At 39.2% G+C, this 16,593-nt stretch overlaps 1 protein-coding gene across 2 annotated transcripts in view; it reads right to left on the bottom strand.

The window, feature by feature from the left end:
* Window positions 1–16,593, bottom strand: part of dync1i1a (dynein cytoplasmic 1 intermediate chain 1a) — a 58,173-nt gene that overhangs the window by 8,142 nt on the left and 33,438 nt on the right. For both annotated transcript variants that reach the window (XM_078267427.1, XM_078267425.1), the window contains 4 exons: window positions 6,688–6,834; window positions 5,044–5,157; window positions 4,766–4,899; window positions 3,902–4,046 (listed from right to left, as the gene is read on the bottom strand). In XM_078267427.1, the coding sequence (XP_078123553.1) occupies window positions 3,902–4,046; window positions 4,766–4,899; window positions 5,044–5,157; window positions 6,688–6,834 (540 nt within the window). The remainder of the gene's footprint in view (window positions 1–3,901; window positions 4,047–4,765; window positions 4,900–5,043; window positions 5,158–6,687; window positions 6,835–16,593) is intronic.

The raw sequence follows: 16,593 nt of genomic DNA, 5'->3' as shown, positions 1-16,593 counted from the left end.
CTCATTCCTTCTCTTTCTTTCCATCACCTTTACTCTCTCACTCCACAGTTGTTCTGAAAGGCTGTGAGACCTGCAGACAGATAGCAGTGCACACTCACACAAACAGACAGAGCCTAGCCAATTTCAAGCCTCGATTGAACCTGTTTTCCAGCCGGCGGGGTGACAGCAGAGGTCATTTTTCTCGATCAGCTGAGCGATTCCTGTTTATGTTCTCTCTCTTATCTTCTCCTTGTTTTAGTCTGTGTCCCACACTCCTTTTACTCATCCTCTCACTCTTGTATTTCACATTACCAAATCGATGTAAGATGTTATTTTATTTTGATAATGTGCTTTGCTGAATAATGCCTCTCATTGCAATTTCAAACTATCTTAAATATATCCTTTAGGGCATACACTTCAAGTAATGCATCACATTAGAGATGAGGTGAATAAAGTCCTATTATTCAAAATCTAAACTACTATTTTACTTTAGGCTGTCCATAATCTACCTATCTTAAATAAGGTGATTTGGGTAAATAATCTGCAGCAACAAGTTTTAAAACTAATCTCAAAATTAAGCTTAATCCTTGTGGCGCCGCGCGTAAAGTAACTGCGTTGTCATTATTATTTCTGTGCCGAGAAGCTGGGGAACTTCTGGCACGTTTGAACTGGAAAACCATTACTGAAACACTGATAGTTAACATCACAGTGTAATGCCAAGTTTAGAAAATAAATGTATGCAAGTTGAGCATTTAATGCTTTATATATGGATGCTAAAATCAGCCGGCCCGTGTCTTCTTTCATTGATATCCATTTAAATACAATAAGTACGTGTTTACTCTTACAATCACTAACACTTGCAGGTGCTGTCAAAATTCTAAATGTCACAGAGCCTGTGAGTCTTAAAGAAAACCTCTCATCACTGGGACTTTCAGAGGGATCCAAACCATCTAATCTCTGCAGCCGAGTCATATAATTTCCTTGCTTCCATCCTGGCTGCATCACAAACATCACACTAGCTTAATAGCTTCACACCAGAATTCATGACCACACACTAGAGATTTTGTCCTCAAATAAAAAAAAAATGCTGCTTAAAAATACCACGACAAAATCCATCACACAGACGCTCATTAACAATCATCTGAGCTGACTGTGATTTAGGCCTTTAATAAACTTCTTAAGAGAGCAAAAGTGGAACGATTATGCTTTATCCAATCACTTAGTAGATGCTGGTTTTGGGGTCAAGAGAGCAAGACGGTTCAAGTTATGCACAATCATAAACCCACTGCCAGCTGTCGCGACGTCTTCACACTCTGGCCGACTCCGAATGTTTTCACTAACCACAATATTTACACCGCCGAGTGTAAAAACATCAGCAGACTTCTGTGCAATGGCCTTTCTGAACTGTGAGGGCAAACGTGAATGCAGAGAGAATTCACTGTGTGTGTGTGAGAGAGAGTGTGTGTTACAACAGTTGGGTTGAAGGCAAACCTCACGGGATTTTAGGTAAGCAAAGGCAGCTTGCTTAAGGTACATGTGAGGCATGTGTGGTGTGTCTATATTTGCACACACATACACACATAGGCAGGTATTCGGCCTGCCCACACACAAATACGGGTTATGTGGGATAAGAGACAGACGCACATTCCTGCGGTGCCCCTCAAAGGAAAGGGAATTCCCAAATCCTGAAAAATAACACACTCTTCTGATGAAAATCCGCAGAAATGTTTTAATATGTGTCGCGGGACCCTTCGCACAAGACTTATGGACTAGCTGCATGCAAACATGAGCGAAAATTCATCAGAGTGCTTTACTGCCTGTCACAGCCAAGTAGAAAGCTGTAACTGGATCGTGCATAAAGCCGAAGGTATTATGCAATATGCATTATGTATTTTCCTCATATTGAATAGGTCTCTCTTTGATTTTTGGCAGTGTTTGCTGTTTGACGCCCTCATGTTGATCCCTCTGTCCTTCAACATTAGCGTCACCTCCACTATTAATCATGAATATCTTTTGTCTTACTATCCCATTACATTTTATCCTTTCCACCCAAGACATACTTCATTCCTAAATTCCTACCTTCCTCAATATCCAACTTTCTTCTTTGTTCTCACTGATTCTTCCTCATTTCTACTCAATGTATTTACTTTACAATGAAAAATGAACAATGAAAAATCTAAGTTTATAATCCAGAATTTCTTCTCTTGTACAGTATCTCCTGATGTGTAATGTGTAAATGTACCTGATGCCCTCCTCTGCGTCTCACCACCACCACCACAAAAGTGTGTTTGAATGTATTAGCAAAGTTTTGTATTCTCCAACACTCACTCTGACAGAAACAGTGACAGTTTGCTTTTTACTGCCACTGAACTGCTGCCAAATCGTTGTACGTTTGCCCCTATGGACATAATGTGCAAAAATAAATAGATATCCCAATAGTTGTGCCTATGTGTTTTTGTCCATGTGTATCAGTTTTGGTCAGTTTTGACTGCTCTATGTGTACTAAATAGATCAGATGAATGATGATGAAAAATTAAAAGAACCGTCTGTGTGCCCTCTTGATGGTCGTTTGCTTGCTTTCCTCGCTACCGTTTTTCTTCTTGTGCATTAATTCCCTTAAAGAGTGAAAATTATGCTTTTTTGGATTTTTCCCGTCTTTTAGTGTGTTATATAGTTTTTTTAGTATGTAATAGATGTATAAAAGAACAAAAAAACACATTTCACTCCAAAAGGAGCTTTCTCTCCCACAGACAGCACTTTTCTCAACTGCCTGAAAACAGCTCGCCCCCATTCCTGTTTGAAATTCCTCAATTAATGATGTCATTGATTGAGAAAGCCAGCCCAGTATTTCGAATGTGCTGCCCATTGGTGCTGCCTGAACAACGGCTTGTTTGAATTTGGTTGACCAGTCACAACAGAGTGGGCCAGCTGACCAATCAGAGCAGACTGGGTTTTTCAGGAAGGCCTGGCCAAGAGCTTAGTCGAACTGTTTCAGGTGGAGGCACTGCAGCAATGGGCAGTATGAGAAACATAATGTGTTTTTTGAACATCAAAGCCTGTAATCTTAATCGAGTAGACCTCAAGAGTACAAATATGACACTGAAAAGGAGTATAATAGGGGTTCTTTAAGCTGAATAGCCAATCGGACGGCTTCCTCTCAACGACGTCTCCGATGCAGCGTCAACATGTTGAATAGGCCGAAAAAAAGCAGACAAGGGTCGATGAGTACCAACGGTGCGTGATACACCGCAAAAACAAGTGTGACAGACGCACAGTAGCCGATGATCTCCTTGGTGTGTCGGCACCTTACACTAGGAGTGTGTCTGAGTAGTGAGTTAGTGCACAATGTTTAAGATCTGATTTAACTATTAGGAATCTGAATGAGCTCTGTGTGCTATTTTTTTAACAATAAGAATACACGAAATTCAAAATACAAATAATGAGGTTGTAATTTTAATACTAGAAGACAGACTAATTGTTTAAAATGAATGCCTATTCACACAACATCATTCTTTGATACATTTTCTACTTTTACCTGCAGCCAGAATCAACTAAATTAGGATGTTGTGATTGTTTAAAACTACAGCATTTTATTAGTAGAACTTACCGGCGGTACCCACAGTTATGTTACTGGATGTACAGATACCACACACACACACACACACACACACACACACACACACACACACACATACACACATACACATACACACACACACACACACACACACACACACACACACACACACACAGAGTAGTAGAAGAAAGACTCACCTATTTACTCAGCTTTAATGCTCACTCACTAGTTTCTTACTCTCAACACTCTCTCTCTCTCTCTCTCTCTCTCATTTCTTCAAGTCCACAATCAACCCCCTACACATCCTCTCTTTCTCTTCTCCACACAAAAACATACACACCGTACCTTGGTGCTCCAGAGTTTAACGGTCCAGTCGAAGGAGGATGTGATGAAGAGGTGGGAAAAGTCGACGGTGCCCACTGCGCTGTGGCAGCTGATACCCGTCACCGGCCCCTGGTGGCCCTCGAACATCTCACAGATACCCGCCTTGCTGCAGAGGGAGGACATGGGCGAGACCTTCATTTAGTGGTCTTCACTTGTTTAAAAATGAAGCAGTAAAGTGGTTTGCATCTTTCTGAAATTAATTAACAGCACAGTAAGAGAGCTTGGATAAAAAGTGAAACAATTAGCTCCTTAGATTGAGGGGAAAATCGTCAATTAAATTCTAAGATTACTTGTAATTCTTAGACCATTTACCCTGTTTCATTTGTTACATAGACTTTCTAAATGTATATTTTTTGCTGAATTATTTTAGCATGATGTTGTAATTCTAGATTATCCAAGCAGATAAATTTGGACTGCGTTAAGACATAACACCAGACCAAACATACATAAGTGATCCAGCAAAGGGGTGTGTGTGTGTGTGTGTGTGTGTGTGTGTGTGTGTGTGTGTGTGTGTGTGTGTGTGCCCAAAATGCTGGACCCCACAAGGTTAAAGAGCTGTTTGAGGGTTAAGACTTGGTTTTAGGATTAGGGTTAGAATTAGGTTATGATTAGGGTGAGGGTAAGGGTTAAGGTTAGGCATTTAGTTGTGATGGTTAAGGTTAGGGTAAGGGGCTAGGGAATGCATTATGTCAATGACGGGTCCCCACAAAGATAGTGAAACAAACGTGTGTGTGTGTGTGTGTGTGTGTGTGTGTGTGTGTGTGTGTGTGCGCGTGCGTGCGTGCGTGCATGCGTCCGTGCGTGCGTGCTTGTGTGTCCACCAACCTGCCATGTCTGGATGCAGTGTACACAGTGCCCTCCTCGCTCCCGACCACATAGTTGTTAACATCTCCCGTGGGAAAAGCCATGCCTGTCACCGCCACAGGTTTGGATTTATTGTACACCAGTTCCATGGTCTCCTATGGCACACACACACACAGAGAAAGAGAGAGAGAGAGGCATTACACATTTAAAGACACAAACAGACACATCAGTTATAGAAAATACATGTGGAATACTAGGTGCATTAACACTAAAACTCTGCATTTGAGTGTGTTGTGTACCTGTGGCTGGGAAAGCATGTCCAGACTCCAGGAGCACATCCTGCCGTCTGTAGACACAGTGATCAGGTTGTTGGCATTCTGGGTGCCGACCACGTTCACACAGTAGACTGGGTGCTACACACACACACACACACACAGATAAAGACACACAGCATTAAAGGAAATGGATGAGGATAATAGAACATATACTGGCAATTGCTTTCAGTGTCTCGCAACTTACCTCACCTGTAATATAATTACAACAATCTCCACTCAAATGCTTGTTATTCTGCTGCATATTGTGATCACAATCATAAATCCGTATTAGTCTCATTGATTAGAGGCATCAAATATTTCTGCACATTTGTCATTTTAGATAATAAATATTTGGATCCTTCCTAACTGGCAGGGACATAACGTATTTCATTAATTTGACATGCTGTAATATTAGTTAAATTTGATTTTAAACATGGTCCTGAAATGATAATGTAATTTTACCCTTAAACACATGACATCATTAGATACTTTGTACAGATGCAGAAGGCTCACATGGCAGTGTGCAGTCATTCCTTACAACAGGAGTGTGTGAAACAATTATGTCATTACTGGCCAGTAATTGATTTGTGGGCAGCACAAAGGATCCATTCAGCAATCAGCAACATGCTAGCTGACTGGGACTCACTGGAGAGGATGAGAGCGACGACGTCATTGGTGAAGTTTAAACCTACGGTGACGTGTAGCAGTTAGTGTGTGTCTGCATGCCTCCTGGGCACAGCCCCGGGTCTGAAGTTATTGCCAGTGTATATTGGTTGGTAATTTGTTGAGTCAGGGTCAGTGAGTTCACTGGAGCATTGAAATTGAGCTGTCCTAGTTCTGTCTAAAATTTGACTGCTCCAGTCAGGAGTGTGAGTGTGAGTGTGTGTGTGTGTGTGTGTGTGTGTGTGTTTCCTGAAAATAATCAGTCTCAAAGATGCAGATTTATCTTGTAAAAAGTGTAATGCTGCAGTAATGTGATCATTTAATTTCTATACATCAGAATGTTTATACGATAAATTAAAAAATCTTTAACTCTCCTCTGAGATGTTCCTTCTGACTGAATTCATTGTTTTATGTAACTAATTAAAACACAACAGGGAGCTTGTTTTCTTTTAGGTCAGAACGTATTTCACCAGGGCTGCAATTAACAATTATTTTGCTTTATTCACTATCATCATTATTTTCTTCATCATAATTTCCCAGAGCCCATGGTGACGCCTTAAAATATCATATTTTGTTCAACCAACAGTCCAAAATCAACATAATCAACAAAATGCAAAGATAATCAACTTATAATCATATAAAACTACGAAAATATAAAATATAAAACCTTTTAGGAAGCTGGAACTATCATATAATTGTCATTTTAGCTTGATAAATGAGTTAATTGTTTGACTGAAGATCAAATGTGATTAGTTTCTCTCGATCAACAGCTCATCAAATAATTTCAGCGATAAAACAAACACACAGCTTGAAAAAAAAAATGAAGAGCTTGAAAACTAAGTTACAGATGTGATCCTTTTCTTTTTGTAAATGTGTCAGCTGCGCCTCACTCAACCAATGTTTTTTGGTTGTTTTTTTTTGAGTCACAGTAGGGTACCAGCTCACAGTTTGTTCTCTGTGTCTTACAGTGTGTGCAGCAGCAGACAGAGGAGTCCTCTGGACGGGGGTCCGACGGTGACTGCGGTTGTCCCACAGGACAATCTGTCCCGAGTAAGTCCCCCCCACCACCAGGTTCGGATGAAACCTGGCAAAGCCCACAGATACTACTGGAGACTGAGGAAAGAGAAGGGGAGAGGATGAGATAGCAGAATCACTGCGTATTATTCTGGTGTGAGGATATGTAATGGGAACATTTCTGGCATGAACTGACAGGACAAGGCACATGGTGAGAAAAGAAATGGTTTGGTCCGATGAAAAGTGTAGATAAAACAGCAGACAGTGAGAAAAGAGCAAAAACAAAGAAAGATATGAAGCGAAAACGGTAATGCTAGACGGAGCATGAGTGAGAACGAGTGATCAAGGCGTCGTGATGGGTGGCAGATATCGGGGGATAGACAAGGGAGATGATGAGTTTGGCTACGGTGAGGGTCCGCTGAGGAGAGGAGAGAGGGGTGACGCTGGGGCGGAGACCAGACAAAGAGCGGAATTGTAGTCCTCTTTCCCCCAGCCGTTTCACATTACAGCATCAAAACCCCAGCAGCCACTGGAGCGCTCACTGTAGCCTCCATCATGACAAGCGCACCCTTGAACTCCCTCCCTCCCCAATACCGTGTTTATTGAGTCTTGGTTCCTCCTCAGTGCTCGTCCCATATGGGCTTCTGCGTGCAAGCTAGCCTTCCCTGACCCAGAGCCACTGAAGCATCTGTGCTGTGGAGTTATGAGAAAATGTTGCCGCGTCGTATCGCTACAGGAGGCTAAGTGCTGTTATGCATTGACCAATTCATTTCTCCATCCACCCATCTAGTAAAGCAGCATAATCATGTTGAGAGGAACAATAATTCACAGTTAAAACGGGGCCAAGAGAGCGTTAAACAAGAAGCTCACAGACACGCATCATAATTAAAAACAGTGAAACTATAAAAACCGTGCAGGGTGAATTTCGCAAAAGCATTGTTGCCCAATACAGTCGTAGATTTTGTTGGAAGAACCGCCGTTGACAGTTTTAGTGTTCCAGAAAACAGTACGTCAGACATTTTGTTGTTGGAACAACAGCTCTGAGACGGTGTTTGGAGGCAAAGCTTGTCATTAATTATCAGAATCCTCCCAAATTGGATTGACAAGGCAGTGTTTGCGAGACTTAAGTGAATACATTGACAGTATAGTATTCATTACAAATGTTTCAAATGGTTTGCATAGTTGGCGATGATACTACTACTTTGAATTAGTGGATTAATAGACAGTAAGACTACGATGAATTTCCATTTTAGAAATAAAAGGAAATTCCAAATTCATACTTGATTAACTTTATGAACACTACTAACAGTCATACTAATGGAATATACTCATAGGAATGACCCCTTTAAAAACACACTGACATTGACCTATTTATATGGAATATTGGTTAACAAACATTACAGTATATTAATAAACTGCTGAGGCTACAGGATGTCAATAGTCAAACTGAGACTGTTTAAGTTTTAAAACATCAGTTTTTACATCGTTAGACACAAGGCACTAATGTGCCAATATGCAATGTGGTCACGGCAGTGTTGGGTACCAGCTGTACTAGATAGGTAAGAAATCTAACAATGGGAGTTCATGTTTAGGAAAAGCATAACATTTGTCTTATTTTTCATTTATTGTTTCAATTTTTCTCCCTCGCTCTCGCCCGCTCTCTCTCTCTCTCTCTCTCTGGCCCGGCCACCACACCATGTGCGAAGCAGCCAACTCCAAACCCCAGTTCGTTTTGAGAGGAGACTGGAAAACAAACCAGAGGGAAAGAAACTGACACTGAACACTCTTTCTCTCCCTTTTTTGTTTCTTCCAGCCGAATGGCTCGGGAGTCGCTTCAGATGTCGAGGCTCAAAATAAACAGAACTTTGGTGGTAAAAATAAAGTCGCTCGTCAGGCGGCAAGGAGGCAGTCTCCGAAAAGTTTATTTACACGGTCAGATAAAAAGGGATCTTATCTTAAAGGGAATTTAGGTTTATTAGCATGCACACAGGATTTGATGGACATAAGCTATTATTATTCACATTACAAATTGAGTAAGTTGCTTTGCCAGATTTATTCTACATGTAATATAAGCAGTAAAAGCACCAATAACTGCATAAGGTAATGTCCAAATCATATATAACAAGACAAGCTAAATTGCAATTGTTGTAACCTTTTTTCTAAATGAATGTGAACAATTTAAGAAAAGAATCCTAACTTACTAACCTACTGTATGTGTATGGGGACGAAAAGTTCAAAAGGTATTGCAAGAAGGTTTTTAACAGTAAAAGTACTTCAGGCCAAATGTCAAGACAACAGCTCTCATACTCAAACACACATGGATGAGTCTGCCTTTAACTTGATCACTTTAAAGAGTTTTGGGATGACCTTTACACTCTGTGGTTGTCTGACAGGCTGATGTCTGAGGTCTACCCCCCCTCCATAAAACTCTATCAGTGGGCTAATGAACCCACGTCCCGCCCTCTGTCATCTCTGTGCACAAACACTAAATACTGTTCATACACACACACACACACACACACACACACACACACACACACACACACACACGGTTCCACCACGACAACCATTCATCAGTCTTCAAAAAGTAGGGGAACTTTAAACGATCTTTAGTCTCTGGAAGAGACAGGAAAGCAGAGTGAAGGAAGCAAACAATATCTAAATAGCTATAAAAGAATAGTTTGACATTTGGGGAAATTTGGCTTTCTTGCAGAGAGTTAGGTGAGTAGTTTGATACCACTCTCACAAGTGTCCATTAAATAAAAGGCTAGTGGCAACAGCTAAGCATAAAAACAACAGCTCTAAAGCTAGGCTAGTTGTTTCCCCGTTTCCAGTCTTTATGCTTATGGTCAATCCAGTTGAACTGGGAAGTCGGAAATCTCAACTGGAAGGCCCCCTGAAGTCAGATTTCTGACAAGAACCTCATCAACCTGACATTACAATCCAGCATGGCTGCTCCGAGCATCAACAGTAGCAAAAGCTGTACGAAAAACAATAAACTGTTCATTAGCACGTCTGTCTTACTGGTGTCTCATTAAATCAGTCACACACACAGAGCTGTCTATCTTCTATCTGGTTTTCCGACTTGTTGCTGGAACACGGTCAACTTGGGTGTGAAGTCATTATCAGTTCCCACCTCCGAGGTTACTAGAACGCAGCATAAGCTAAGCTAACTGGCTGAAAGAAATTCCCAAAAAACTATTTCTTTAACTCCTTTAATACTTTGTCCTCCATCGTTGCTTACTCTGTTGAAGCACCCTAGTCAAGTCTTTCTGCCTAAAGAGATAGAAACCACAAGACTGCTATAAAAGTGTCATTTATCATTTTAATTTTAAATATCTTAGTCTATGTTGTACTCTAAAATTGTTCCAATTTGACAGTATACTACCTCAAATATATTAATAACGTTATCTTTAAACTCACTGCAGAAACCTTCCTCTTTGATCTTTCCAGTAAAAATCAATATGACCCCTTTTTTTTTTTTTTTACTATTAACACCATCAAAAATGTAAAATAAACACACAAATCTACAAGCATATACAAACACAAATAGGAAACATCCCTGCTCTCTTGCAGCAGTTATGACGCTAAATAAACATCTCTACCCCACATGAGTAATGACAAAGAGAAGCCAAATCAAATCAAGAGCCCCCTCTATTTCCTCCATATGTTAGTTTAACTCCTAAGCCCTATCAGTGTCCCCATCTTAAGAGGAAAAATCCTGACTAAACTCTGAATCCACTCTTTGAGAAACCACATGTTATGCCATCATTCCCCTCATGTACTCTCAGGCTTAGTGAAAGAGCTACTGAAAATTAGCCCGGCTTTGTTCCGAGTACACTTTGAGGCGCCTGCCAGCAGCGACTTGGACTTGACATAAGAGCAATTCTCCCTAAATGCTTCTAATCAAATGTCACATCGGCACATATGTTTTGGAGTTCTATGCCTTTTAAATGTACTGTATGTCATTTGGTTCTGAAATAAGATCAATTTGTCCCGCGCTATAAGGAAGTTTATGGTTTAAGCTCAAGGGAAATTGGTTGACACTCTAAAGCGGATTCTCAATTTGAACGTCATGTAGCAAATTAATGACTGAGTTTAGAGCTGAATTATGGAGTGCTTGGTTATGTTTCGGCTGGATTCCTGTAGTCTTTCTGTTTACTTTATATTAATTTATGAGCCATCAATGACTCAAAAACCTTTGGATCTATTTGAGGAAATGTATTTTAGCGTTTAAACATGACTGCATGAAATATTTCACGTGTAAAGCTAATATACTGACTTAAAGTTTATCATTTTGGGAAATACTTTCTTACTGAGAGTTAAATGAGAAGATCCATATTACTCTCATGTCTGTAAGGTAAATATAAAAAGTCATAGTATAGTATCTCAAAAATAAAAAAAGGAATTGTATAGTATAGTATGTCGAAAAAAGTGATAAAAAAAGTCATAGTATAGTATTTCAAAAATAGTCATAGCATAGTATGTAAAAGAAAAGTGATAAAAAGGTCATAGTATAGTATGTCGAAAAAAGTGATAAAAAATAATTGTATATTATGTAAAAAAAGTCATAATATAGTATGTTGAAAAAAAGCATTTAGGAAGTCATAGTATAGTATGTCGATAAATTTGTGATAAAAAAGTCAGTTTAGTATATCGAAAAAAGTCATGGTATAGAATGTAAAAAAAAAAGTGATAAGTCATAGAATAGCATGTCGAACAAAGACATGAAAAAGTCCCATGTAGGCCCTATTTGCAGAGGCTCAGTCCTTGCCGCCGGTTCAATTCCAACGTGCGGCCCTTTGCTGCATGTCATTCCCCCTCTCTCTCCCCTTTCATGTCTGAGCTGTCCTATTAAATAAAGGCCTAAACTGCCTAAAAGGTCATAGTTTACAGTAGTGTATATCGAAAAAAGTCAAGTATAGTGTGTCGAAAAAAGTGATAAAAAAATAATAGTTTAGTATATCAAAAAAGGTTATGGTATAGTATGTCGAAAAAAGTGATAAAAAAATCATAGTATAGCATGTCGAAAAAAGTGATAAAAAGGTCATAGTATAGTATGTCGAAAAAAGCTATTAAAAAATCATGGTATAGTATGTCGAAAAAAGTGACTAAAAAAGTCATGGTATTGCATGTCAAAAAAAGCTATTAAAAAGACATATATATTGGGTATCGTTTGGGTTTTTTCCAATACTGGTGCTAAAATGATACTTTTAAAACAGTGCTGGTACCTAAACGGTGCCTGAACCGATACTTTCAAAAAGAAAAAAAATATGTATATATTTAAAAAAGAAAAAAGGAGCACAAAATGACAGTCGGCGACATTTAAGAACAGCTTGTTTATTGCTAAGGCAATATGGTCAAAATTAAATTATCTATTAAAAATTTAATAACAATAACTTATAACAATAACTTATTTCACCAGTAAATTGCTAGTAAACGACAAAAACAACCACTAGATGGAAAAAGGGTATTTTACAATAACTTTGAATGCACCACAAGGATGGCGAGGCGAGTTTCAAGTGAACATGCAGTGATGCTTCTGTTGCCTCTAACGTCCGTTTCGGAGCATCAGAGGGCAGTGCTGGCATTTCAGTAGCACCGAAATGAGGCACCAAAATCTGCGTTACTATTCGGTCCGGTAGGTACCGGTTATTAAGGCACCGGTGCCGTATTGGCACCCTGTCGGTACCCAACCCTAGTCATAGTATAGTATGTCGATAAATTTGTGATAAAAAAGTCATAGTTTAGTATATCGAAAAAAACGTCATGGTATAGAATGTAAAAAAAGTGATAAAAAGTAATAGAATAGCATGTCGAAAAAAAGACATAAAAAAGTCATAGTATATATAGTATGTCAAAAAAGTGATGAAAAGTCATAGTATAGTATGTCAAAAAAAGTGATAAAAAAGTCATAGTATAGTATGTCAAAAAAAGTGATTAAGAAAAAGTCATAGTATAGTGTGTGACCAAGGGTCACAATCTGTACTGCCTACTTAATAATTTAATAATAATAACTTATACTTTTTATTGATCCCCAGGGGGTAATTTACTATTTCTTCACTCTGTTGTTGGAACAAAACACACACAGGCCTGAAATATCCACACATGTGCTCAGGTCCTATACATGCACAAACGGAGAGATGCCAGAGAGAGAAAGTTGCAAGTGCTGGTAACTCTAACCTAAATTCCAAACTTCGGTACATTTGGGGATTTGTACTGCGACCTTCACCTTCCCAACCCAACACCCTACGGATGAGCTACTGCCACTGGTGTAAATAAAAATACAGTACGTCCAAAAAAAAGTCATAGTATAGTATGTCGAAAAAGGTGATAACAAAGTCAAAGTAGAGTATGTCAAAAAAAAGTGAAAAAAAGGTCATAATACAGTATGCCAAAAAAAGTGATAAAAAGGTCATAGTATAGTATGTCAAAAAAGAGTCATGAAAAGTAATAGTTTAGTATCGTAAAAAAGTAATAGTATTAAAAAACTGATAAAAAAGTCATAGTATAGTGTGTGACCAAAGGTCACAATCTGTACTGCCTACTTAATAATTTAATAATAATAACGCATACTTTTTATTGATCAATTTACAATTTCTTCACTCTGTTGTTGGAACAAAACACACACAGGCCTGAAATATCCACACAAGTGCTCAGTTTCTATACATTCTACAAATGGAGAGATGCAAGAGGGAAAGAGTTGCAACTGCTGGTAACTCTCCAGCTACCTAAACTCCAAACTTCGGTACATATGGGGATTTCAACTGGCGACCCGGAAGTTCCCAACCCAACACCCTACAGATGAGCTACTGCCACTGGTGTGGCTGCATCGTTGCTAACACTGAGCCATAATGCCGCCAAATAAAGTACGTCCAAAAATAAAAGTGATAAAGTCAAAGTAGAGTATTTCAAAAAAAGTCATAGAAAAAAGTCATAGTATAGTATGTCAAAGAAAACTGATTAAAAAGTCATAGTATAGCATGTAAATAAAAAGTGATAAAAAAGTCATAGTATAATATGTCAAAAAAGAGTCATAATATAGTATGTCGATAAAAGTCATGAAAAGTAATTGTTTTAATATCTTAAAAAAGTAATAGTATAGTATGTCGAAAAAACTGATAAAAAAGTCATAGTATAGTGTTTTACCAAGGGTCACAATCTGTACTGCCTACTTAATAATTTAATAATAATAACTTATACTTTTTATTGATCCCCAGGGGGGAATTTACAATTTCTTCACTTTGTTGCTGGAACAAAATAAACACAGGACTGAAATATCCACACATGTGCTCAGGTCCTATACATGCACAAACGGAGAGATGCCAGAGGGAGAGAGTTGCAACTGCTGGTAATTCTAGCTCTAACCTAAATTCCAAACTTCAGTACATTTGGGGTTTTGAACTGGCAACCCGCAAGTTCAAAGTACGTCCAAAAAAAGTCATGGTATAGTATGTCAAAAAAAAGTGATAAAAAAGTCATAGTATAGTATGTCAAAAAAAGTCAAAGTAGAGTATGTCAAAAAAAGTGATAAAAAAGTCATAATATAGCATGTCGAAAAAGAGTCCTAATATAGTATGTTGATAAAAGTCACGAAAAGTAATTGTTTAGTATCGTAAAAAAGTAATAGTATAGTATGTCAAAAAAAGTGATAAAAAGTCATAGTATAGTATGTAGAAAAAAGTGATAATAAAGTCATAGTATAGTGTGTGACCAAGGGTCACAATCTGTACTGCCTACCTAATAATGTAATAATAATAACTCATACTTTTTATTGATCCCCAGGGGGGAATTTACAATTTCTTCACTCTGTTGTTGGAACAAAACACACACAGGACTGAAATCGCCACACACGTGCTCAGGTCCTATACATGCACAAACGGAGAGATGCCAGAGGGAGAAAGTTGCAACTGCTGGTAACACTGCAGCAATTCCAAACTTCAGTACATTTGTGGTTTTAAACTGGCGACCCTCATGTTTCCAACCTAACACCCTATGGATGAGCTACTGCCACTGGTGTGGATGCAGCATTGCTAACACTGCGCCAAATAAAGTATGTCCAAAAAAGTGATAACACTGTGAGCACCACAAAGCATTTGCGAACATATTAATATATAATTTGTGTGGATAAAGTAAAAAAATGTGGGCATATCAGCGATTTGAAAAACTGGTACTCTGTGCTTTCGTCCAGAAATGTTGAGGTTGTTTAAGGAGGCCTAAAGAAGCACTAAACTTAAACAGTGATAACACAAAAACTGTAAAATATATCAAAAAGCTGAATCACTGATCACTAATAGCTGAAGGTTTTGTGAATAGTTTAATGTTTGAATGACGTCTGTAGGTGAAAGTATGTGGGAGCAGTAGCATTTAGAAGTGGAAGAAGCCACTTTTAATGTAAAAAGAAAAAAAGCTTAATATTTAAAAAAACTATAAATGGCGGAGAAAAGTTGAATATAAGCACAAATGTCCTTAGCAAGCTGAACATTTTGATATTTGAATGGTTTTTGTAGCTAAAAAAGTATGCATAACTAGGCTACCGAAAATCGTACGGAAGAATCGGATAACAATACTGTGAATGCTGCTGAATCTGCATCCACACAATAAGTGAGCTTTAGAGGTGCTGTTACCTTAGAAAAAAACATGCTAGCTGTTTTCCCATTTACAATCTTTGTGCTAAGCTAAGTTAGCCCAGTTTCTGGCTTGTAGCTCCATACTAAGCGTACACACTTCAGAGTGGTATCTTCTTTCAAATCCTGAATAAGCACGTTTTCACAAAATGTTGAACATTTCCTTTAAATCAAATGCAGCCACACTCCTCCCATCCCCTGCAGCTCCTCTTCAATTCAGATTGATACGTTAGGACATATCAGTCATACGAGCACCACACCTGTCTAAATAACACCTCAACAACTCTCATGTCGACAAAACTCCTGCTATGATTGCATCTCCATGTCAGGGCTGAATTGATACCGAGCCTGACATTTCATTTCAAAACGCAGAGTGGCTCTGTGGATGGTTCTCATCTCACATGCAGCATGGGTCAGACACCTGCCAAGTCATCTCCTGCCAGCCCAAACGGAGAGGATGTGGGGAGTGACAGCTCCCGGAAGAAAAAGCAGCATAGAGAGTCATATCGGTATAGTGGGCCTGAGATGAATTGTGGAAGTTTTACAGTGAGACACTCTCGTAGTCAGAACAGTGGGTTTCATTTCTTTCCTCGGGCAAGGTCTGCTATGCGTTTGTGTGTGTGTGTGTGTGTGTGTGTGTGTGTGTGTGTATGTGCGCATGAGGGAGAAACTCACACACACAAAGTATCATCTACCATATCTCACACAGGCTCACAAGGCTAAGTGCTTCTGGCAGCCCTTATTATATTGATGGGAAGTGTTCTCTACAGGATAATACACACATGGTAGGCTCTGATGAAAGATGGCACCCAGCAAGGGATTAGGGAGATTCGAAGGAATGACAGAGAGAGAAAGAAAGCTAGAGAGAGACGAACACTCCCTCCTTTGTTGCTTCCTCCTTTCTTTCGTTCTTTCCTCAGGCAACAAACTGTTGCTTAAGTGGGCTTGAGAAGGCAGAAATGGAGCAAGATTGCTATGGTGAGAAGAAAGGGGGGGCTGATAGGGCACGCCAGACAGTATATCCTCCCAAGTAGATCCACGCTGCATCCCATCCCCCCTCATTCACCGCACTCATCTGTTTTCCACTCTGCCTTATCAGGACCAGATGGATCTGACTGTCTTTCCTTACATCCCCACTTCTCAACCTCCCCCCTCCTCCCAACCACCTTTCTCCTCCCTTTCTCCCCCTGGCTTCACTCGTTTATGACACCCCACGGATTTTGTCACTCTG

The sequence above is a fragment of the Sander vitreus genome, chromosome 14 (genome assembly GCF_031162955.1).
Source record: "Sander vitreus isolate 19-12246 chromosome 14, sanVit1, whole genome shotgun sequence".
NCBI lineage: Eukaryota > Metazoa > Chordata > Actinopteri > Perciformes > Percidae > Sander > Sander vitreus.
The sequence above is the reverse complement of the archived record's forward strand: the minus strand, read 5'-3'. Positions and strand labels throughout refer to the sequence as shown.